The sequence below is a fragment of the Mesoplodon bidens genome (genome assembly GCF_964165515.1).
Source record: "Mesoplodon bidens genome assembly, chromosome: 12".
Taxonomy (NCBI): Eukaryota; Metazoa; Chordata; class Mammalia; order Artiodactyla; family Ziphiidae; genus Mesoplodon; species Mesoplodon bidens.
This window is the reverse complement of record NC_138168.1, coordinates 78925214-78951132: the sequence shown is the minus strand read 5'-3', so window position 1 is coordinate 78951132 and position 25919 is coordinate 78925214. Positions and strand designations below refer to the sequence as shown.

The 25919-nt window shown below is 43.2% G+C and overlaps 1 protein-coding gene across 3 annotated transcripts in view; it reads right to left on the bottom strand.

Moving 5' to 3' along the window:
• Nucleotides 1-25919, bottom strand: part of PLEKHG1 (pleckstrin homology and RhoGEF domain containing G1) — a 232287-nt gene that overhangs the window by 22084 nt on the left and 184284 nt on the right. For all 3 annotated transcript variants that reach the window (XM_081251048.1, XM_081251047.1, XM_081251049.1), the window contains 7 exons: nucleotides 24245-24314; nucleotides 16009-16055; nucleotides 11971-12121; nucleotides 8649-8780; nucleotides 5434-5616; nucleotides 5248-5343; nucleotides 4997-5083 (listed from right to left, as the gene is read on the bottom strand). In XM_081251048.1, the coding sequence (XP_081107174.1) occupies nucleotides 4997-5083; nucleotides 5248-5343; nucleotides 5434-5616; nucleotides 8649-8780; nucleotides 11971-12121; nucleotides 16009-16055; nucleotides 24245-24314 (766 nt within the window). The remainder of the gene's footprint in view (nucleotides 1-4996; nucleotides 5084-5247; nucleotides 5344-5433; nucleotides 5617-8648; nucleotides 8781-11970; nucleotides 12122-16008; nucleotides 16056-24244; nucleotides 24315-25919) is intronic.

Sequence of the window (25919 nt, the reverse complement as noted above, 5' to 3'; positions counted from 1 at the left end):
TCTGGGCTCAGGGGCAACCAAAAAAAAAATAAACCCACAAAACAATGCAGTCACCTTAGTTTTGAGAAAATAAATGCTTAGATTTTTATGACACTGATATTTCTATCATACATTCAGAGTTTGAGGTTACTAGTTGAAGTTAATTTCAGACACAAACGTTAGCTCAGTTTCCGTGAAGTGCATTGGCAGAACCATGTGAATATATGAAATGCAACAGTCTCTACCTGAACCTTATTCCCAACTAATCTGGACGAAATTTAGTTTATATACCATGTGTATAGATGGGCCATATGGCTAATTTCCAGAAAGTTTCTTGGTATCTAGAAACTTGACTTCGAGAACTCAGTATTTTTTTTTTCTTGTCTCGACATTTAATTTCAAAAAAAGTCTATTCCCATATTTTTCCACTAGGGGTCAGCCAGAGACTATCACTGAATTAAAGGAATGGAAGGAGGTCACGAGGAACCTAACCTCTACAGCTGTGTTAACAGTAGAACGGCGGTACTTTTTTTGATGTTTGTTCCCATTATGTAATTCTTTTATTTGATAGGAGTAAATATAGTTTGAAAGCTTCAAGAAAATAACTTAAGAAACAGTCTTGAGAAGAGAGAAAACTTCAACTTAGTAATAATCCTGCTTAAATAAAATAGAAAATTATCGTAAGCTCAGAGTGGATAAAGTATATTAAATAAGTGTGTTTTCATTTTCTCTAGGAATTATGTGGTTAAGATCAACTTGGGATCCAGGAAGAACTGGGTTTGAATCTGGGCTCAGTCGTATACTAGTTGCATAAACTTGGGCAGTTTACTTTCCGTCTCTGAGTCTCTGTTTTTATTTCTCTAGAATGGGGAGAATAAGACCTTTCTCGTAAGGTGTTTTGCTAAGGGTGAAATAAGAATATAAAGTACTCAGCACAGTGTATGTGTGCTCAAGAAGCTGTAGCTAAAAGAAATAGAATATTTACATCTATTTACATCTAAAAGGGTCAGGAACTTGGACAAAAAAAGCACAATTCTACTGTGACTCTGTTAACCGTTATAAAACATATAGGGAAAACTGCTTGGAATACACACCCCTAGTGTGGGAGAAAGAGGAAGGTCTGTAAGCTCGTTTCATTTTGTAATGGCCAATAACTGCTTTTCAGAAGCCCTTTGGCAGTTTTGATTTTCCCAGGGACAGGTAAACTACAGGTGGGGCAAATCAAAGACACACTGCCATTGCTCAGAAGGGCATTGCCAGTCACAAGGTCAGCAAACAAGTGACTAACCATGAAGCAAATGCAGTTGCCTCTCTGCATGAGCTACCTGACACCTCGGAACACCCTGATGAGATGCGACTCATGCTTAAGTCAAAGCACACACCTATGCGCATTCATTTCCTGGGCACCGAATCACTGCTGATAGCCCCTGAGAACAAGTTTCAGATACTTTTCAAGAACTATTCAAAGAGCAAACAGACTTTCCTTTCTCAGAAATCTCAGATCTCCTTATTTTCCACCCAGTTCTACTCTCACGAGCATCATCCCATTTACGGCTCCACTTCAGTCCTCCTCACCTGGGCACGGACCATCTCCCCACACACGCGTGGATGTCCATTCTCCACCCTCACCTTAGTTCCTCATCACTTTACTTCTGATCACCCTTCCCTCCACTCCAGAACAGCAACACACAATCATAGCCGCCCCCAGAGCCTCATCATCGCCCAGAAGCGCCTTCCCTTTCCGCAGGACTCCACAAGTCCCCTCTTCAATTACACATCTCTGTATTTTCCATCTCTCCACCTTAACTCTTGCTGAACCAGTTCTCTGACTTATCCTTCAACCTGTGCCTATTTTCCCGGTTGGTTTCACTCTCCACTCAGCCTGGAAATCATGCTCCGTCACTGCAGGTCGGATGCTGGGTGGCACTGTCTTCCCTTGCCCACTTAACCTTCACCCTCACCACTCTGCCAGTCCTCAGCCTTGGGGAACCCACATGCGCCTCAGGGCTCCTCGACACCAGTGTTGAGTTGCTGGATCAACACACACATTCATGGTGGCCGGCTTCAGTGGGCCTAGGATCCTTTCACAGATTACTGTAGTCATCCCTACTGACTCGCTAGCTTGTGTTCTTTCTTTCTTTCTTTTTAGTTTTTGTGGGGTTTTTTTAAGTTATTTATTTTTGGCTGCATTGGGTCTTGGTTGCTGCGCACAGGCTTTCTCTAGATGCGGCGAGCGGGGGCTACTCTTCGTTGCGGTGTGTGGGCTTCTCATTGCAGTGGCTTCTCTTTATGTGGAGTATGGGCTCTAGGCACGTGGGCTTCAGTTGTTGTGGCTCATGCGCTCAGTAGTTGTGGCTCACAGGCTCTAGAGCGCAGGCTCAGCAGTTGTGGTGCACGGGCTTAGTTGCTCTGCGGCATGTGGGATCTTCCTGGACCAGGGATCGAACCTGTGTCCCCTGCAATGGCAGGCGGATTCTTAGCCACTGCACCACCAGGGAAGACCCTAGCCTGTGTTCTTTAGCACGGGTTCTGAACCCCTCCACTTTCCCTCAGACATCCAGCCCCATCTTTGCTTCACTCACCCAGTAGAAGCTGTTACCACCAACTTCAGTGAAGGCAAACCCTTTAAGTTCCCTCAAGTCCACTTCAAAGTTGATCCTTTCTCATTTTTTTTCTCTCCCAGCTCAGGGAAGATGTTTCTGACCCTTTCCAAGACTAACCCCTATACCTACTGGTAAAGTGAATATAAATAGTGTAATTAGTGTAGAAGAGGCAAATAGATTTATTACTTTTGTATGGAGCTGCACCAATTTTTTGGTTCCTAAGACCAATGGGATTACTTCTATCCTTTAAATGTTTTCAAAAGCCACATTGCAAACATATGGAGGTGTGCATTAGCCGTTCTTGCATACTTTTTCAGTAAATAAGAAGTTTTGAGCTTCCAGCATCAAGTTCACAACCTAATGTGGGTTTGTTTGTTTGTTTGTTTGTTTGTTTTTTTGCGGTACGCAGGCCTGTCACTGTTGTGGCCTCTCACTGTTGTGGCCTCTCCCGTTGCAGAGCACAGGCTCTGGACACGCAGGCTCAGCGGCCATGGCTCACGGGCCCAGCCACTCCGCAGCATGTGGGATCTTCCCGGACCGGGGCACGAACCCGTGTCCCCTGCATCAGCAGGCGGACTCTCAACCACTGTGCCACCAGGGAAGCCCTAACGTTTTTATTAGACTATATTTACAGTACATGCCCCCATCCCCGAAACTTGGGGGTTAAGGATGATCCTATTCTGCCATCTCCCTGGAGTCACATTCCAAGGGGTGTCCCACCTCTTATCTTTACTGTCTCCTGTTCCCTTTCCCTGTCCCCTTAGCCTACATGTCCACCATATTCTTCACGAGGGCAAAGCGTCTTACTTTGATCTTACCACCCCTCAAACTACCACCGTTTGTCTCTTCTGAACTTTGTTTGAAAAAGCAGGCTATACCCAGTCTGTTCCTTATTTCTCCCTTTCTTGTCAACCCACTGCCCTCTCTCCCTTATCTCTTAGTTGCCAAATCTGATATCCACTTTTCTGTTTGAATCTGTCTTCCTCTCTGCAGGCTTTGAGATGGTTACTCCACTCCTTCTCAGTGACTTTCCTTCCTTCGTCACCACACTTCTCTCCTTCGCTTTTCTTACTGCCTCATTTGGCTGCTCTTCCTTTGGTTCTTCTGCAAATCCCCCAACCCTTGCTGGTCACTTAGATGTTGGGATTCCCAGGGGTCCGTCTTTCCTTTACATGTTTGTGTGGGTCCTCCTATCAAATGTCGGGGCTTCGGTGACTGGCTGTGTGGAGAGACCTGCGTCTCTCTCTGCAGCTGAGCCGCCCCTGCCCACGTGTTCCTGCTGCTCCATCTCAGGCCCACCCAATCGGTCCCTCCCCTGGGCAACCCGTCTTGGAACTCACAACACCATCGTCTTGGCCCAGCTCCTGACTCATCCTTGACTTTTGTTTCTCCCTCTCCTCACGCAGTTGGTGGGCAAAACCCCGTTCCCTCTGCTTCCACGATGGGCTCTGTCTCTCCCCCCGTCTTATGCTCCCTGGCAGTGCCCCTCGTCTCTCTTCTAGGCCACTGTGGAAGCCTGCTCATTCTTCTCCTGCCGCCACTCACACTCCACCAGCTGAACCGTCACACTGTCCCAAAGTTACACTCTCAGAGCACAGGGCGGCCCATGCCACCTGCCCCCCCCACTCCAAAGCCTTCAGTAGTTTCCCACCACGAAAACCCAGGCTCCTCAGTGTTTGTGTTCAAAGCCCTTCAAAGGCCGGCTGACTGCTTTCCACTTTTCTAGTCTTACATCCAACTGCATCTCCTGAGGACTCGACCTTTCCGTCCGGGCACACTCTGTGTGCTGTGAACACAGGGCCCCTGTTCACACCTTCTTGTTTTTTGTTTATGCTGTTCTCTCAGCTTGGTTTCCCTTTTTCTTTTCCCCCACTTAATAAAAAAATTCCTCATCCTTCAGGACTGATGAAACAGGCATTTTCCTTCCTCTCCTCACTTGACTGTAAAATCGAACATGTTATTCTTCCACAATACTTGGCTTACACCTCTATTAATTCATCATATAATTTATATGACCAGCTCCCTGGTCTGCAAATTCCTTCATGGCTGAGTCTGGGTCTTGCTTCCCACAGAGCCTCAGCCAGCTTTATTCACCCTAGGTGCTTAGCACAACCTTTGAATAATTCTCATAACTGCCTTTATTTTCTACTAGTTCTCTAGAAATTCCCTTACAGTCTTTGCCTTATGTTTCTTCTTTCAAGCCTCAAAAGGAACAACAACAACAAACCAAAAACTTTCCACCGCGTCTCCCTACATATGAATCTTTTCAGTACCAATGGCTGGTTCGGTTGATCCTTCCGTAGCCTGTCTCTCAACTGTCTTAATTTTGAAGATGCACATTTGCTGCCGTCAGGCTGTCTTTCTGGGACTTGAATTCCTTTCAGTTTTACTGTTTGCTGCCCTCACGGTCTTACCTTAGCTGGAATCTTCGCCGCATGATTCTCCAGGATCAGCCTCTTCAGGTGCAGAACCCACAGGCGTTTGTCTTGCTGCGACTTCGCCTACCAGGAGGAGATGTGGACAGTCATGCCACCCCACCAGTCACAAGACACAGACACTCCTAAGACCCTCCGACTGGAAGGGACACACGTGGGGTGGCCAGAAAGCCCTGCAAAGGCCTTCAGGCATGATGCACAAGGGCAGGGAGGCGAGGGGGTGCTGGTACCTGCACGGTGTGCTGCAGCTTGGGGTTCTGGTAGTGGAAGACGCTGAAGCTGAGGGGTTCCTTTGGAATCACTTCCACCAGCATGAGGTTGCCGCACTGGAGGGGCGGGCAGAGAGGGGGAGGCAGGCTCGCAAGAGGATGGAACCAGCACCCCAGTCCTCGCCCGGCACCTCTATTCGGACCTACCAGGATGTGAGCTTTGTACGTAAACGTGTCATCTCTCTTCTTGGTGATGAGAAGCAGCTTGTCAAAGAGGAAGAGCGTCCGCTCATTCTTGGCCCGCTGGAGGCGGAAGGTCCCCTCGAGAACTAGCTCCCCGTAGCTGGTCAGGTCTGGCCCCTTCCAGTTGGTGAGCAAACTCTGTATCTCCTGAAACAGTGAACGTTCCCTGTGATTAAACAGGAGGTGGGAAGGCAAGACGGCGAAGACAGAGGGGCCCATTTAAAAAAATTTTTTTTTATTTTTTTGCGGTACGCGGGCCTCTCACTGTTGTGGCCTCTCCCGTTGCGGAGCACTGGCTCCAGACATGCAGGCTCAGTGGCCATGGCTCACGGGCCCAGCCGCTCCGCGGCATGTGGGATCTTCCCAGACCAGGGCACAAACCCGTGTCCCCTGCATCGGCAGGCGGACTCTCAACCACTGCACCACCATGGAAGCCCGGCCCATTTGTTGAGCCTCAAGAATGGTGTCTAAATACCTGCGACAGGTCTAAGGGCCCTGCGTGGTGTCTGATGTGTCTGCTTTCCATGACATAAATCTGCATTTACGGCTGGTGTCACTTAAGGGTTAACAGAAATGAATCAAGTTGTTAATTGACGGGTTGCCAATGACTTCTTTCCATCCCTCCACAATCCCTCTACTGAGGCAGTGGAATTGTCTTTCAAAAGCCAGGTAAAGAGGCTGCTGGTGTGTGGCCTTCTCAGCTATCCTTCTCATGATGTGCTCACCCCCATTCTCTGGACGAACACCTTCAGAGCTACTGACCTGAAAAACCTCTTTCCAGAAATTGAACTCACACCACATATAAGTAACGCAAAATGAAAGCCTGAGGAAAATCACACAAGATACATCTTCTCAGAAATTTCCTGATATTAATCCCATTCATCTGGGGAAAGGAAATGAACATTTCTTCACCACTGTGTTTTTAATGGAACTTCATAAATATCGATAGCATGACTTTGAAGTTTCTTTAGGATTTATTGTACATCCCTATCAACGTTTTTAAAGGAAGCTGATGTTGTTATTTTGGAAAAATGAAAACATTCACAAACAGCACTTAATTAAGCAGCCCATAAAACCCCTTAAAACTTCATTGGTTGAAGGTAGAAATGGAGAGAAATGGAGGTAAGTCTGAGCCAGAGCCTGATTTAGTGGTGTCTTCAGACTGCTTGACAGACTCTTAAGCTATGAAAAACTAGTCATTTAGCCATTTCTAAATATCTAACACACATTATGTCTGACGTTATGCCACAAAACACTTGAATGATGAAGCATAAAACCTTTCTTACTGCTACACAAAGCAGATATGGCCTGGAAGATTAGAATGTCCTCTTCCTTTGGACTTCCCTGGTGGTGCAGTGGTTAAGAATCTGCTTGCCAGTGCAGGGGACACAAGTTCGAGCCCTGGTCCGGGAAGATCCCACATGCTGCAGAGCAACTAAGCCCGCACGCCACAACTACTGAGCCTGCACTCCAGAGCCCGCGAGCCACAACTACTGAGCCCATGTGCCACAACTACTGAAGCTCACGTGCCTAGAGCCTGTGCTCTGCAGCAAGAGAAGCCACCACAATGAGAAGCCCGCGCACCGCAATGAAGAGTAGTCCCTGCTCGCTGCAACTAGAGAAAGCCCGTGCGCAGCAACAAAGACCCAACGTGGCCAAAAATAAATGAATAAAAAAATTAAAAAGAATGTCATCTTCCTTTGATTTTTGATAGTCAACTGCATCATACCACACTCTGGCTGCCTATAGATGAAACCTAGAGGTTTTTTTGTTTTTTTTTTTTGGCTGCATTGGGTCTTCACTGCTGTGCACAGGCTTTCTCTAGTTGCGGCGAGTGGGGGTTACTTTTCGTTGCAGTGCGCGGGCTTCTCATTGTGGTGGCTTCTCTTGTTGCGGAACATGGGCTCTAGGCGTGTGGGCTTCAGTAGTTGTGGCACGCGGGCTTAGTTGCTCCACGGCATGTGGGATCTTCCCAGACCAGGGCTCGAACCCGTGTTCCCCTGCATTGGCAGGTGGGTTCCTAACCACTGTGCCACCACGGAAGTCCCGAAACCTTGAGTTTTGTTCGGAGGTATGGCCTGAAGAGCACAGCTCTGTTCCCTCCTGAGTCAGATGTAGGTGCTGTGCATAGCACGGAGTCACCCTGGGCTTTGCTTTTACTCCAGGGGCAACAAGGAGCTTAGGACTAGCCTCTGGGCCCACGTGACCTTCTGTTTTTAAATAATGCATCTTTTGAGATGCCAAGGACATGACTGCCGACTTAGCATCTATCCAAAGTTCCCAGGAATTTAGGGCTCAAAATGTTGACAATGGAAGGGACCTTAGTAAGCGTGTCTTATTTTAAAAGTGAGGAATCTAAAATGCAGTGGTGAGTCTCCTCCCCAGTGAAACTGCCAAGGACCTGGTTCCAGACTTAGCTCTCCTTCCTGTGAGTCCCCTGTCCCATCACCACCTGTTCGCCACCTCATGATTTTGCATGAACTAGTGAGAGAGGAACAGAGGCTTAAAACCCCTTTAAACAGTTTGGAGGGCTTCCCTGGTGGCGCAGTCGTTAAGAATCCGCCTGCCGATGGAGGGGACACGGGTTCGAGCCCTGGTCCAGGAGGATCCCATGTGCTGCGGAGCAACTAAGCCTGTATGCCTCAACTACTGAGCCTGCGCTCTAGAACCCGTGAGCCACAACTACTGAAGCCCGCGTGCCTAGAGCCCATGCTCCGCAACAAGAGAAGCCACCACAATGAGAAGCCTGTGCACTGCAACGAAGGGTAGCCCCTGGTCGCCGCAACTAGAGAAAGCCCGTGCACAGCAACAAAGACCCAACACAGCCCAAAATAAATAAATTTATAAAAACAAAAAGCAGTTTGGAGAGAGTTGCTTTCAGCAAGAATTGCTTATTGGTAATTAATATAAAATAAAGCCTTGGGAGACTCAAATTTTTAATTTGGGTCACGGAAGGGGCTATGAGCAAACTATTAGTTTGAACGTTACAATGTACCTTTCTCTTTAATAGCCAGTAAACAATGATTGATATTATCGATGTCCTGATCTTTTCTCAAGGAGATCTATGATGAAGGCCATGAATGACGTGCAACACTGAACAGCCTTAATATCTGATTTGGGAAATGATAATAAGTCATAGGGCGGCAGCCCCACCAGGCACTGCCGCCCTGAGGCCTCACCTGTAACCGGACAGCATGTTCATGCTTCCGCTTCATGTCATTGATGTGCCAGGCTACTCGCTGCATCGTGTCTATAGCATCAAGCACCACATCGTAGCCTTCTGTGTCCTTGTCAAGGTGATTTTCTATTTCCTTTAAAAAAAAAACCAAAACACCCAACCCTAGTTATTTTCAAAATCTTTTTCTTATATACTCAATGAAACAAAAGGCACTTCTGTGATTAGTTTCTCATTTTATTTTTGCTTATTTACACACTATCATCTTTCCTTAAGATTCTGAGATAACTACCAGAAATACCTACAACAAAATGGTAAGATACGAATAAGAATAAAGCTAGGAAAAATAGAAGTCGATGAGAATTGCATAAGGAGGAATCTGACAAGGAGGATGAAGCAAAACAAGTATATGGGCCATTAAGTCTCACAGAGATATTAGAGTGATTATAATAGATAAGAGAGTTGATATTATAGTTGGAGATTTCTGAACTTCCTGGTGGCCAGTATAGTACAGTTCTCAGTAATATGGTTCTCACTCTTACTACATAGGAAACATAATTTTTTTTTCTCCCAGAGGAAGCAAAACTAACACACAGGGCTTAATATGTAATGGCCTCAAAACAAAGCAGAACAAAAAACAATGAATATTATATTTAAAAAATACCTATACAGCAAGACATTTTCATGTAGTCAAGGCTTTAAAGCCTTTAAAGCCTTTCAGTAGTTCATGAAATTCACTAAAGATAATCCTTCAGAGTGCTGAGAGATATCTCATGGTTCAAGTATTTACTCTCTGATGGTCAGAAGGATGTAACACCAGCACTTATCTGAGCCCTGGAGTTCCACAATCCCAGGGAGATGAGAAGGGGACACGATTATAATCTAATTCTTTTAGGTACATAAGGCACATGTCCCTAGACTCCTATGAGTCTAAGGATAGGGACTACTGCATAGTTCCTTTAGTCCTTTATCTTCTCAACAGTGCCCACCAGAGAGCTGGGTGGTAAATAAACACTTATTTAATTGAAGCTGTGTCGTCTTCAAAGAGCAACAATAATTTTAAGTATCTAAAATCCAATGTAAGTATCTAAAAGAGTAAGAAGATATTATAGTCAATTAGACTGTTCCTATGACACTTATCATGCAGAGATGTTAAGCTCAAGGGTGGAGGTTGAATCTAATGGTATAAATTATGAAGATTAGTTCCCTTGTTTTTTAGTCACACTTTGTTTACTTTTACTGAATCCTCAAATTTTCCATCCAGCTAGAAACTGGAATTTACATTTTCTTTCTGCACTCAGACTCAGCTGTTAGAAAGGTCCTATGAAACTGTATCACTAAACTAACAACTCCCAGGTAAGTTCAAGATCAAGAGAAAACTTTAAAAAATAATCATTTCTCCTTTTAGTCTGAGAGGCAATCCTGTTCATCAACAGACAGATTCAGAAGTACAGAGTGTATTTCTGTGGGGATTTTCACAGGTGGCTACACAACTTTGAAGTGATGTGCATGATATAGAAGGAATACTCTAAACCAACTATAAAAACAAAAATACTCCAGGCAATTAGTTTTAAATTAATCTAACCACTGTTCTTCCCTTTTATCTTCACTATCAGCTGTTATGAGCTGAATGTTTGTGCCCTCCACAAATTCATATGTTGAAATCCTAACCTCTAATGTGCTGGTATTAGGAGGTAGGGCCTTTGGAGCTGGTTAGGCCATGAGGGTGGAGCCCTCGTGAATGGTGTTAGTGCCCTCATAAAAGAGAGCCCAGAGAGCAGTCTTGCCTCTTTCCACCATGCAAGGAAATGAGGAGAAGAAGGCAGTGTGCAACCCAGAACTCAACCATGCTGGCCCCTTGATCTTGGACTTCAGCCTCCAGAACTGTGAGAAATAAATGTTTGTTGTCTAAGCCACCCAGTCTATGGTATTTTGTTATAGCAGTGTGAACTAAGACACCAGCTTTTAATTTAGAGGGTAAGGGCTGTTCTTCCTAGCAGTTAACTTTTTGTAAGAATCTTGACTTGTTATATCTGACATGCTTATGTAACGGAGGTCCGAGACTTTTCTTTTGATTGACTTACTGTCTAGAAAGCCATAAAGAGAGATTACTGGGACACACTAGTTTTAAATGCCATATTAGCAGAGTCCAGCAAAGATCTATCCTGGGAAAGCTATTATTTTTTAAAGAATTATTTTGACACTGATTTAGTAAATTAATCCCACTAAATTTAGAGGTCATTAAAACCAATCGAACAGTTAAAGTAATATCCCTGATGTGGCTTCACAGGATGCAAGATTCTCCCAAGATGAGCCAGGCAGGCAAAAAGACAAGGCTGAGACATTTCTGGTAAAGTTGGACCATAAAGCGTTCTTAAAATTTTAAATGTGTATGAACTGAGCAACCTTGGAATGCCTATCCAAGTTAGAAACCTGGAATCATTTAAAAAGTGATACATGTAAATTGCAGGCATGTTGATATACCTAGGAGCTCTGGATTTAAATCTTTTCTAAAAAAGATTTTTAATGCAGTATTAAAAATAATAAAATAAAAATAATAGCTCATTTTTATTGACTGCCTGAGAGGCACCATGTACGTGGGAAATTTACAGGATTTGAACCCGGGCCGTCTTGCCCCAGAGCCCTGCTCCCAACCTCTCTGCTATCCTGTCTTTCTCAAGTTGCAAAGGCAATCAATCCTACTTATAGAATGAAATTACTTTCAAGAACACTATTTCCCATTTTTATCAGCTTCCTTAGAAGATAAGAAATGAGAATGTATGAGAGCCACGTCTACTTTTGTTTCTAAGGTCTCCTTGAATTTTGTACAAATCATGGGAAATGATATAAAGAAAACAGACCCCGAAGTGATGGGAAGCCCAGCTCGAAGATCATTCATCATGCTGCTCATCTGTCTTCTTCCCTTTCAGCTCCTTCTCGTTGCCCCTACACAAGCCAATCTATGACAAACAGCTCTACCCTCCCAACTGCCTACTGAATCCGGGCTCACGGAAATAAAATAAAACCTAACAAAAAGATCTGTTGTTCATGAATGATAGCTCCCTGCCTGAAACTGTCACTCCTAAGCCCTATCACCATCAGAGCCAAAATGAATCTTTTTACTTGGCTGTTGTCAATGAGGTTGCAAGCCTAGAATATAAATATCTCTAATTCCTCAAAGCAGATTAGTCAGTTGTAAAGTATGAGTGTGGAAAATGTTTCCATATGTCCACAGCTTTTTCTGATTTTTTTTTCTCTTAAACTTAACATATACACACAAAATCCCCATCCCCTAGAAAGTCCTTCAAGTGCAGGCAGAAACTTACATGCAAAAGGAGATGATACTTGAGAATCCGCTGAACTGGTTTCAAGAGATAGGACCCCAGAGGCAGTGAGTGTTTCAAAGTTTCCTGACGTTCCCTGAAGAATTTGGCCAGCATCTTGTTCCTCATGCACTCTGTCAGCACAGCCACGGATCTGCAAGAAGAAGAAATAGTTTAAAATCTAAATTGTAACGCTTAACAAGAGTATTCAAGTTTTAAATGCTGGAAGTGTGTTGATACCTTATAACAGGTAAGAGCTAGAGAAGCTAGAATGCTTCTGGGCAGGTTAAGAAAAGGTGTCCCTCTGGGTGGGTGAATTAGAAAAAGACACTATAAGAAGGTAGTAAAACATGGACACATGGCATCTAAGCAGTAAGCTCCTTCCTCCAGGGAGATGCTGCCCCTGCCAAGACACAGGGCTTTGCAAAGGGGATTTAAATTGGACGTTAGCCCCTAATTATGCCCCATCTTGGCATCTTTGTGCAGTGCTCAAATACACATCTGTGTTCAGTTTTCAAGTTAGATTGCAAGGAGTGGGCGCCTTTATACTAAACAAAAGGAGTGCCTTCTTCTCAGTAGATCCAGCCCCGTGCCGGACGTTTGCCATCCTCTCTGCCGGTTGCCTTTAAATAAATGCACAAAGTGCGTGACATTATGTGCAGGTCTTTGGAGACCTCATCCCCCGAGGAACTTTCCTTTGAGAATCTCTGAACAGATCCTTCTTTCCACCGCCAAGTGTCTCTCCTCATTCTAAATTCAGTTTTTGAAACAGTTGGATAACCTTGGTCCTTAAGGAGCGTGCCTTACAGAGCATATTAGAAAAGTAGGTCGGAATTCTTCCTCCACCTCAGCTCCCCTAGGGGCAATAAGTATGGCCCCCAAACATCCTAGAGGGATGGTTGAAACCATGCTCATATCTTATACATAAAGCAAGCTGGTGGGCTTGTATAGTTGCACATACACACGTAAATTAAAATCTTATGGTCTCATAACTTAGAAGGAAGCAGGTGGAAGTAATTTCAGCCCCTTCCTCCCCAACTCAGTAATATGTTTTCAGAATTAATTTAGAAAAACAGAGCCAAACAACAAAATAAAACTCCTTGGAAGGAAGTGACATGGATGGAGGTCTCCTAATTAAGCGATCAGAATCCCTTCTGCGCCTGATTGCTTGGAGAAATATCTCTGTTCAAACGGTTTTATTTTTCCCTTAAGATTTCCAAACTATTCTTCATCATGTAACCTAGGGACTTTTCTAAGGTTCTTTAGAGTCAGAATCAGCTGCCCACTGGCCTTCTAACCATCTGAAGTTTTGAGTTCTTGTCCAAGGGTAAGACACCTGCAAGAAATCCTGAGTGCACTGAACTCCGGATTCAGGCCACTGGGAGACATCCGAGGACAATGACCTGAGCGAGTCTGTGCTTCTCCCTGGGGACAAGAGGGAGGGCTTGTGCCTCTTCCCAGCAAAGTCACTGGGGCATGACTGGTATGAAGAAAGACATCTGTCAAGGTGTGCAGGCGACATTTAATATCACCAGCCTGAATCCAAAGGGGAAAGACGCGTTGTCAGATGGGCTGAAACACCTGGCGCTCATGGCTTGTGAAGACGGGGGCGGGAAATCTCGGGCCTCACAGAGCAAACTGATGGGAGGCAAGGGGACAGGAAGAAATTTTTCTATGAATATGAAAACCACACAATTGGGCAAGAACTGGATGTGCCCGCTTCACTGAGGGGGGCTGGGGAGCAGTTCCCTGCTAACACGTTTCTTTCCTTCTTCAAAGTCAGACCCAAGATAAAAAACACTTCCTCCTGGAAACTGTCCGGATTTCTCCTTGCTGGGACTTACTCCTCCTTTATCTCATGCATCTTTAGCTTCTATTACATATGACTGAGTTGGTACTACATTGACTTGTATTCATTGATTTGATCTTTCCTAACGGCTGTTCCACTATTGCATTTGGTTCAGTTCCGACTCTCAAAACAATATAAACTGCTAGAAGTCAAGGGATATTCGTTCCTATTTCCTGCCAGTGTACACCAAGCTTGGACTTGTGCCCTATGAAGGACAGCCTCTCAAAGATGTCCTGCGCAAATGACTGTGCCTATCCCCTGACCCTAAAGCAGTCTAGTTTATAAAAGCTGCCTCATTTTGTGCCCTCTGTTCTTATTACAGAAAATTCTTAACATAAACTTCCAAAATTGCAAATTCAGAAGATATTTCATCAAATGACAAGTTTATAATGAAATTTACACAGACATAATCCTCCAAACAAGCCCCTCTAGCATCTTAGATCCTGATAATTGGGTCCAGAATTTTGTTGATTCTTCAGAGTTGGAATGTTTTTTCCTTTCTCACAGGAGGAAGTTTTGTGGAGAAGTTGAGGGCTGATTCTTTGATTTCTCTGCATTAGGGTGTGGTGCAACGCTGGCTTTTAGCACAAGGACCATAGCTTTAGTTGGGGCAACCTACAATTTCCTGATATCTTCAGGAGAGAGGTGGAAACAACATTGCTTAAGTGAAACTGTGTAAACTGTGGGTAGGTCTACAGATAAGGATATGAATAAATGTACTAATCTGCATGTGGGGTGTTGTTCTGTTTTGGTTTTAGGGAAACCTGAGAAAAGCATGCTTGACCCCCAACCAAATAAATCACCATAGCATGATATCCTGACCAATATTTAGAGGAGGAGATGAAAATCCTCCAGTGGAAAGTATTTTGCCTTCAGTAAGCCTGAGCCTCTGGCTTCATGTCTTTTAATCCACACTGGCTTTCCAGGGCCACCCCGAAGCAGGAATGACCCGCTTGCTGTTCCCGAACACGGTGACACAAGGGGCTCAGTCTACTGGCTTCTCTTCTAGGTGGACCCCATCACCCACTTTATCCTTAGGGACATGTCTCTACCAAGACTGGCTACAGAGCAGATAAAATCCCCCGAGCTCTCTTCCCGGTTCATCCCTAACATAACAACTCAAGTCCTGCTAGTCACGTGGGCAAACAGACAGTAGAAAGGTATGGGGTGAGGGGAACCACAAAGCTTCAGAAACTTTACAAGGATGTAGTAGCATGAGGTTTGAGGCTGGACCAACTTTGGTTCAAATCCCAGCCAGATTTGGTCACTTATCAGCTATGTGACCCTTGTAAAATCAATAAACCTGTTGGAGGCTCAATGATTTCATCCATGCAGTGGGGATGGGGCAGGGATGATGACGAGCTAGCGCTTGCTGAGGACCCATCAGGGGCCAGGCACTGGGCTGTCAGTGTGTTCTCTGTTTTCTGCTTTTCTTCAATCCCTCAATATCTCTAGATGCCTGGGAAAACTAAATTCAACCACATTTTGTATTTACAGGATTGAGCACAGTACTTAGAAATCAATAAGTGCTCAATAAATGTCTTTTGCAGAAAAAAGACTTTCCTACAGGGGGAGCTGTGGTCTTAGGCCTGACTCCCTTACTGAAATGGTCGCTATATTGGCCAGAGGCTGCTCCCTAAACAGTCCTCTTGCTGACACCCCCAGTGTGAGCAAAACTGAAGCAATGATCCAGGGGAGATGATGAGTCCTCTTTTCTCACATAAGCTTATCATGTTCCTTCCTTTCTCTGAACTCCATAAAACTTTACGTAGTTCCTAAAATTTATATGGCAAAAATATAACATATTTTATCCCCAGCTAGATTATACAAACTCACTAGCAGTGCATCCCATACCTATTCTTTAAAACATGGCACATATACAAAAGGGTTAATAGATAAGACTTCTAGCCAAACACAATTGGTTTACTTAGTTTTCCACTGAGGGAAACCTAACAATCTTTTTGGTCTCCTTTAAGGTCTTTCACAATTTTTCCCTGCGTTGGCTCTGTTAGGGAGTCCCTAAGCCTGAATGGATCAGTAACTGGGTACCCCTGTGGTCCGTTCTCAGCATGTTTGCAGTTTTCCCACAGTACTCAGCATAGTGCCAGGCACATAACGCCTACCGACCACATACACTGCTCGGACTGACTTAAAACAATATGAAGATATTCCTGGACATTCACAAGGCGTACCTCGGATAGTTAGTGCAATACTGGGTGTAAATGTGGAACTCTTCACTCTGCAAGGAAACAAAAGAAATTTTATGGGCAAAAAACGCAGAGACAACAACAATCAATTACAAAGAAAAGATATATCATTCATACCTTTAAATTTGTTCCTGTAACCACACTGGCTCCTGAGCCCCTGTGGCAATCATCCATGCCTTTTTATCTACCTTGGGTTATACCTAGAATCCACGTGCACTTGAACTCATCTGAGTTCATTAAACACTTATTGAGCATCCGCTGTGTTAGCTGAATCTGAAGGCAAATAGGAAGAGGAAGACAATAGGGTTTCTGCCCCCAGATGCTCATGGTCCTCTGGGGGATTTGCAGTGGGAGAGAGAAATATAGGTAGAAAATTTAAATATCATGTGATCAGAACATGTTGGAGGCATGTGCAGCGCACAAGAAAGCCGCTGCACACTTTCAAGCCCTGTGTGTGCAGTTCTCTCTGCCCACTGTCTTTCCCACCTTTTTCATCGGATAGCTACTAGGCACAACTTGACATTGAATTGAGGCTTTATTTCCTCTAAGGGGACTTCCTGAGTCCTTGGGCCGAGCCCACTGCTCCTACTTGGGACCTCACAACACCCAATACCAGCCCATCTCGCAGCATTTGCCGAATGATAATGACATTTTCTGCATGTCTGTCTGTCTCCCACTCTACGCTGTGAATTCCTGCAGCAGGGGGCCCTACTGTGTTCATCTGGCACATAATGTCTGCTGAAGTACTGAATCCCCATCTCTCCTATGAAGCTGAAAATTTTTTGAGAGCAGGATCCAAGTCTACTCACCTGTATGCATCCAGCGTGGCAGCAATGCCTCAAATGCTTAAATATTTGGCTAACTAATGGGGGCTTCTTGCCTTTTGCTATGATCGTATACCAGGTTCCCTCATCAACAAATTCTAGACATAATATCATTTCACTTATACAAAAAAAAAAAAAAGGTCATGAAGAACCTAGGGGCAGGACAGGAATAAAGACGCAGACGTAGAGAATGGACTTGAGGACACGGAGAGGGGAAACAGTAAGCTGGGACGAAGTGAGAGAGTGGCATGGACATATATACACTACCAAATGTAAAACAGATAGCGAGTGGGAAGCAGCCGCATAGCACAGGGAGATCAGCTCGGTGCTTTGTGACCACCTAGAGGGGTGGGATAGGGAGGGTGGGAGGGAGACGCAAGAGGGAGGGGATATGGGGATGTATGTATATGTATAGCTGATTCACTTTGTTATAGAGCAGAAACTAACACACCATTGTAAAGCAATTATACTCCAATAAAGATGTTTAGAAAAAAAAAGTATATATCTCTAATAGGAGGACTTTTAAAAAGAAGCATCACCGCAGTGCTATTATCATATTTACATAATTCCATGGGAAGGACTGGGAGGTTGGGATTAGCAGATGCAAACTATTACATATAGGATAGATAAACAAAAAGGTCCTGCTGTATAGCACAGGGAACTAAATATTCGATATCCTGTGATAAACCATAATGGAAAAGAATATGAAAAGAACAGATATATGTATAACTGAGTCACTTTGCTGTACAGCAGAAATTAAACACATTACAAATCAACTACACTTCAATAAAATGTAAAATAAATAAATAATTCCATACTATCATGAGGGTTTGTCATCAGTATTCCTATTTTCTTTTTTTTTAAATTATAGTTTGCTGTTTGCTTTGGAATCCAAATAACACCCGCACACAGCAACTTGATATTGTTGATATCTCTTAAGTCCCTTCTAATCTATAAATTCCCCCTCTTATTTTCCCCTTGCAATTAAGTTGAAGAAAAACCAGATGGTTTGTCCTGCAGAGTCTCCCACAGTCTCAGTTTGCTGATCACATCCCTATGGCTTCCTTTACTGTGTTCCCCTGTCCTCCATGCTCTTTGTGGTTTAGGAGAGGTTTGATCAGATTTAGGTTTCATAATTTGGCCCGAGTACATCATAGGTTAGACTATACTTAAATCGGGAGACACATGATGTCTGGTTCTCTCTTTCTGTGATGTTAATAACCATTGGTGGGCTTCCCTGATGGTGCAGCGGTTAAGAATCCGCCTGCCAATGCAGGGGACACGGGTTCGAGCCCTGGTCCGGGAGGATCCCACAGGCTGCAGAGCAACTAAGCCCGGGCGCCACAACTACTGAGCCTGCGCTTTAGAGCCCGCGAGCCACAACTACTGAGCCCGCGCACCTAGAGCCCATACTCTGCAATGAGAAGCCACCACAATGAGAAGCCCATGTGCCACAATGAAGAGTAGCTTCCGCTCGCCGCAACTAGAGAAAGCCTGCATGCAGCAACGAAGACCCAACGCAGCCAAAAATAAATAAATAAAATAAATTTATATAAAAAAATAACCATTGGTAATTATTGCCTAGATCTGTTAATTCATGAGGAGTTACAACATGGTGATATTTCTATTCTACTATTCTGTCTTCATTTATTAGCCAAAATCTTTCCAAAAAAGGAACTGCCTTAGACTGGTTACCCTGCAGTTTGTGGTTTGTATGGGAAAGGCAGGATAAATGCTTGATTCTTCTCCTTGATTTTCAAAGTAATGCATCAGTTCTCTAACATCCTGCAAAGGGCTTGGGTGTGTATATATATATATATATATCACTGTGATTTCATGAATATAAACATATTTCATGATTTTCAGTTGTTTTCAGTTAGTTATCTTTACTGATGCTCAAATGATCCCATCTTTGCCCAGTAGGAGCCTCTTCTTGAGTATGCGTGACCTACAGCCTCCAGTTGCTTCCTTGTTTCCTGATGTGACAAGATGTTCCAGACCATCTTGTATATTTACTTCCCTACACTCACTCCTCGCAGAGCCCTGATTCCTTTAGGTAGGAAGTAGTATGTGGAAACCACAATCTGAGTTTTAGGGATGCTCTTGCTACTAGGTTAATTATTATTCCTAGGCCTTTTCAGTGGACAAAGCTAGGAATATGGTGTTTTTTTAAAGCTAAAATACATGCTTAGTTCATACTAATTCTTGTAATTCAGATTCAGGACCACAGTGTTTTTAATTAGCCTCATTCTTACTCTGTATTTTCTTTCTCTTGCCAATTCCAGTTCTCAGTGGCACAAATGTAAAAATTCATTTGCTTTATCCCACAATATACACAATAATTCCAGAATAACAATACCAACACCATTATATATGATATCATTACTGAAAACAGTTAAGGATGTATTTGTTGTATTTTGTCCAAAGCATATTTTTCAATTGATTGGAATTTCCTCTGTGTGGTCATGCCACAAACTGGATATGCAATTTGACTCATTGTTTCATTTTGCTTTCAATTAAAAAAATGTTTTTTAATTTATTTTATTTTTAATTTAATTTTTTTAACATCTTTATTGGAGTATAATTGCTTTACAATGGTGTGTTAGTTTCTGCTTTATAACAAAGTGACTCAGCTATACATATACATATCTCTCCATATCTCTTCCCTCTTGTGACACCCTCCCTCCCTCCCACCCTCCCTATCCCACCCCTCTAGGTGGTCACAAAGTACCCAGCTGATCTCCCTGTGCTTTGAAGATTGTTAAACTTTAACTCTGGTTTATAACTATGTAAAATAGATATATGCTTTCAAAGTCAACTCTCCAAGGAAATGTACATTTAAAGAAGTCTGGCTTCTAATCTTTCCCATTCTAGACTATTCCCTCCCTTCCCCATCAGGAACCAACTTTTAATCTTACAGTTTATCCTTTAAAAAAATTTTATAGGGCTTCCCTGGTGGCGCAGTGGTTGAGAGTCCACCTGCCGATGCAGGGGACGCGGGTTCGTGCCCCCGTCCGGGAAGGTCCTACATGCCTGGGAGCGGCTGGGCCCGTGAGCCATGGCCGCTGAGCCTGCGTGTCCGGAGCCTGTGCTCCACAGTGGGAGAGGCCACAATAGTGAGAGGCCCGCATACCGCAAAAAAAAAAAAAAAAAAATTTTTTTAAACATACACATTTACGTATAAGTATAACCTCCCTTGTTTCTGAATAAATAAAAACAAGCTATGCCAGTGATTCTCAAACTTGAGTATTAGAATTAGACCCCACAGATTACTGGGTTACACCCCCAGAGTTTCTGCTTTAGTAGGTTTGGGGGGGGCCCGAGAATTTGCTTTCTAACAAGCTCCTGTATGATGCTGATGCTGCTGGCCCAGAGACCACACTCTGACAACAGCAGTGCTACACTCCCCACCCCATCCCCTTTCTAGTTGTATCCAGAGATATTCTTTACTAGCTTTTACTGCTTTGTACTCTTCTATTATGTGGATATACCATAGTTTATTCAACCAGCTTTTTGCTTTGTGGACATTTGGGTTCTTTCCATACATTATATATTTCTATACATATATTTATATATGCATATGTACCTATACTTATATAAAATATTTATTTCTATATACTGTATAGATTGATAAATTGTAACAGTTAGTACTACAAAGCATAGCATCACCTTTGTTGAGTTTCTGTCACTATATCTTTGGAATAGATTTCTGGAAGTAGGATTGCTAGAATAAAGGGTGAATTCAGATGTAATTTGGCTAGATATAGTCAAATTCTCCTCCACAGGGTCTATTTTGTTTTCCCACAATTACAGGAGTGTCTGTTTCCCCATGGCCTTGCCAACCTAGTAGGCTGCCAAAATTTTAAGCATAGTATTTGAAAAAAAAATCTAAATTAATTGCCAAATTCAAAAAGTTAGAAGATAAAAATATCTTGATTTCTGGCTTCTCTTGAAAAAGTATTAGATCCACTGGCCCTGGGCCTACAGTTTCAGGTAACATTTCTGTCCCTGAGACATGAGTACCTTGATGGCTCTGGCTTCCACCTGGGCCCATTCATGCACTGTGTTCACCTGTTTAGCTCTTGAAGGCACTGGAGTGTCCTGCCCGGCTCCAGCGATAAGAAGGGCAAAGTGATTTGCCCAAGGTCTTCTAGGAAATTAACGTCAAGCTAGAGCCTTTCCCTGGGTTTGCTCACACACTTTTAGTTTCTTGCTTCTTTCCTGCCTCCTGCTGCACTCAGCCTGGGATTGAACAATTATCAGGCTGATTTCCTCAAATTTAAGGACTTTTAGGATCATATGGAATACCAAACTTAAACACGACGGCCTCAATGAAAACATATTTAAATTACATCATCTATGTGACCTACACACACCTACCCTATTAAAGCCTCAAGGCTTCTGCACAACTGAATTTCTGTGCATTTTGTGACATTATGGCTCTATTCCTACCTTAGACAGTTTTCATTTAAATCAGTGACATATTCTTAATATAGAAGCAAATGCATATTGGATCTTAGATTTATAAGCTCTGTGGACAATTTAAATAATGGCTTTAAGCAAAAGTCAATAACTCCTAGTTAGTTCATTCCCTAAACACCTATGTCTTAGGATATATGCACACAAGTCCTTTTCTGAAGTATTTAGGGAGAAAGAAGGCAATGACACACAAAAAATTACACAAAAATAGATATTTTCTTCTGGTTATTCAACTCTTTCAAGTTGCAATTAGAGATGATGTCAAAATGAGACATTTAATTATGAAAAAACCAAAACACGATAGTCACGGCTGGCCAATCGAACACACAGGGGATCTGAATGTTTATTGAATGAATAACCAGAGTATAGAAATCTGTATGATTTTAGGGTTTCTTCTGCCATAAGGTCAATTTCTCCCCACCCCACCTCTCTCCTTTTCTCTCTCTCTCTCTCTCTCTCTCTCTCTCTCTCACACACACACACACACACACAGACACACACACACACACATTCATTGATTCCTGAGTACTATTCACAGGACATTATGAGAAAGGCTTACTATGTAAATAGCATAGGGGTAAGGTGACACGGACTTGAATGCACTTCAATTACACCAATATCTGATACCAGTGCCTTCTTGAGGATAGTTTCAGTAAGTGGTGGTGGTGCCTGGCACTGAAGAGAGAAAGGCTCCAGTGGGGAGGGGGCTGTGCATCAGGGGAGAGGAGGAGGTTAAGGGGAGGTTGGGTCTCTGAAGACAAACTTCGTCTCCCTCCTAAATTCCGCCCAGGGTCAGCCTGGCTGACAGTCAAGATAAGGGATGGAAATGAGAGTGGAGGTGAAGGCAGGAAACCAAGGAAACCTGTTCCAGGTGTTTCCAGAGTCTTAAGAGCGGAGAAACGCTGAGCTGGGAGAGAGCTCCGTCTGCCTGGTCAGGACCTTTCCCATCCCTTGCGAGAACGGTTTCAACAACAAGAGCTCCTGTTGTTCTTTTATGGGCAGCAGCAGGTAAGAAGTACTATGCTCCCCTCTTGCTGTTGCCTCTCCATACCACAAAAGCAAGGTCAAAGATGACTCTCTATGGAAGCCCCAGTGACTCAGATAAAAGCAGATGGCAGCCGCCAGCTTCACCTCTTTCATTAACGGCCTCTCAATTAAAGCAATTTTCTATTCCTCCCCAGAGGTGAGCAGCTGGCTGTGTGTCAGAAATGTAACATCTTCCAAATTTCAGGGTGCTGAGTAAGAAGCAGGCTGTGCCAGACCCCACACTCCCTCGCGATTCCCGGCTCACACACCAGAGCATGGAGCGCTATAATCAGTCTTCTAATTAAACTTGGCAATATCACAACGAGAAATCAGATTTGGGAGCTGGCAACCTGGCACATCAACAAACTTTTATGTGAATAATTAGGCCAGAGCTAAGTGTACGCTGGACCAGCTTTAATCAACGTGTGATTACAGTTACCAGTAAAAGCCCCAATGTTTCCAAAAGCTTCTATGTTGTTTATGTGCTGTGGTGATTGTAACACAGCTTCTTTGATATACTCAGCATATCTTTTTACCCATTTCTTCCTCTTTCGTTTTCCTTCTCTTTTCCAAATTCCTACCCTGCAGGAGAATTCACTATAACACAGGCCACTTGTGAAAAGAACTGTGTAAGTGTGTGGGCACAAACACTCACACCCACAAAGTCAGGAGTGTTTTATATACAAGCCCATCAACTGCCTTTAAGGAACCACACTTGAGTAGAACCTAGAATGTTATGTTTGGATTCAAAACCATTGGATCATCAGAAATGACCCCGTGGAACAACCTCAGAGCCCAGCCAGGCTGGGAGGACATCTCCAAGTTCACACTGGACTCCAGGATTCTAAATGAGGTGCTAACTCTGGGCTGACCCCAAAGCACTGTCATGAACTTTGCTTCAACCTTTGTACATTTGAAACCACAACTGCAAAAATCCCATGAAGTTCTACTGTAAAAACAATTTCTGCTAGAGGTTTTCTAAACAAAAGCTGTTGAAGTTTTTAGAGAAACGTAAGATTCTATATGCAGTAGTTAGTATGTCGAGAAAGTAATGTTGTCAAGCAGGGGTCCCCAATCCCTGGGTTGCGGGGCAGTACCAGTCCGTGGCCTGTTAGGAACCCGGCCACACAGCAGGAGGCGAGTGGCGGGAGAGCGAGTGAAGCTTCATCTGCCGTTCCCCATGGCTCCCCAACACTCGCATTACCGCCTGAAACATCCCCCCTCCAAACCCCGAGGAAAAACTGTCTTCCATGAAACGGGTTCCTGGTGCCAAAAAGGTCGGGGACCGCTATCGTAAAGGATTCCCTTGTAAGTTTCAGAATTCTCTCTCTTATCTGGGTACAGAATATAAACTGTCGTTTAAGCTTTAAAATTCAAATCGTTTCCTTGTGTTTTTCTAAACCATCCGTGCAACTTAAGAAAAATGTAGGAAAATTAGGGTGCATTTTTAAGATGCAGGAGATTAATTCTGCTCTCTTTATCCCCCTAATGACTAGGCTAGTGCCATATATATATATATAAATACTATTTATATTCGAACAGATTTTTGTAACTGGTCTAGCGGTATCGTATATGTATTTATTTTTCAAACATTTCTCTAATCTGGACTCTCCTCTTCCCAAGCTTAAAGTTTTTCCTAGGAAAGATATGTAACATCATTTAGCTATTATACAAGTTCTAGGACAACTACTAAGTTATTAGCATTTCCTAACTTACTGTGTTGTTTTTTTTTTCTTCCCTAGCTAGTGGGGAGAAAAAACCCCCTCAGAGTGAGAGAGATTAGTGGTGAACCTCAGCCAATATGGAACACAATGGTCATTTTAACCTTAAAATGAAAACAATGTGTGTTCTGTCTCTGTCTTGGTTGGCTCAGAGAGATGAACCCTGCTTACCTTGGACACAAAGCATTCTGCTATGGCCACAGGATCATTTTCACAGTTTTCCAAGTCTTGCAGAAGTTCACTAATAAAAAAATAAAAGCCAGAATGTATTAGGTTGTGGTCTGAGAGTTGAGAACATCTTCAATAACTTAGAAGTTTAAACATTTATATGGCATTTACAAGGAATCATATTTAATTGGATAACTGAGGACCTCTTGTCATTATACCCAAGACTTAGATAAGGGACTTGCCCAAGGTCGTGGTGGAGCAGGGGTGTAAACACAGGTCTGACCTGTAACTCTCCCACCCAGAGATAAGCCCTACCTAATGGTTTCAGTCCTCTAGAAGTTTGTCAACATCTGTACGCATGCTCACACATACTCACTCATTCATCCAATAGCTTTCCAGGTACCAGATACTGTGCAAAGCACTAAGAACAAACACACCAGTGATATGGTTCCTGGTCTCTTGGAGCTTGGAATCCACTGGAAGAGTCAGACCTTCAGTGAAAAATCACACTGACAAATATAAAACTATACATGGAGATACTGCTCTAAAGGAAAGATATGCCAGGGGAGGAAATCTCTTTCTTCAGGTGAAAATCTGTATTATTTTTAATGATTCATTAGTTTAAGTAACTAACTGAATAATATTTCATCATGTGGACGTAGCATCGTTAACTTAACTGATCTCCCATGGCTGGATACAATTCTATAAATGGGATTGCTGGGTCATCGGGCATTCTCAGTTTAAATGTTAACACATTTCCAAATTGCACTCCATATAACTTGGATTGATATGTACTTTGATATGTTAAGTGTTTATTTTAATTAGCTGTGTATTACATATTTAATAAAAGGTTAAACAGTTCTACAGGAATTATAATAAAAATAGTTCTACACTTTCTTGCTTTTTGTTTTCCATTCTCGACTGCCACTCCCCAGAAACACTTTCAACTCCTAGCTGTTTCTGCTGTATGTACCCGTTTCCAAACATGCTGGTAATACATTTTCATTCTTTTTCAGTTTTAGATATTTACTCCATAATTTCCCCAGCTTCCTTTCCTCCCATCTTCTCAACAAGCTGTTATGAAATTTAATTAGATTAAAAGTCAGAGTTTACACTTTTTTTTTCTAATATTTATTTAATTTATTTGGTTGCACTGGGTCTTGGTTGCAGCAGGCGTGCTCCTTAGTTGAGGCCAGTGGGCTCCCTGGTTGTGGAATGTGAACTCCTGGTTGCGGCATGCATGGGGGATCTAGTTCCCTGACCAGGGATCGAACCTGGGCCACCTGCATTGGGAGCATGGAGTCTTAACCACTGTGCAACCAGGGAAGTCCCCAGAGTTTACACTTTAAAGACTATGTATATATTATTCTCAACTCAGCCTTGGAGTGTACCATAACTACATTTCCTTTCTTGTACAACCATGTTTTCCCTGGAGTTAAAATGCTTTTTTTTTTTTTTTTTTTTTTAGGTAAGAAGTGGATTTATTTAGAGAGAAACACACTCCACAGCGTGTGGGCCATCTCAGAAGGTGAGAAAGGCTAAAATGCTTTTTTTTTTTTTTTTTTTTGCTTTGTTTTCAAAATACACTCCACTAATTTACCTTCCAACTTTGCACCAGAAGTATAACCCTTGTCTCACCGAGTTCAAACATCAGATCATCTATGGGCTGTGTTCTTTC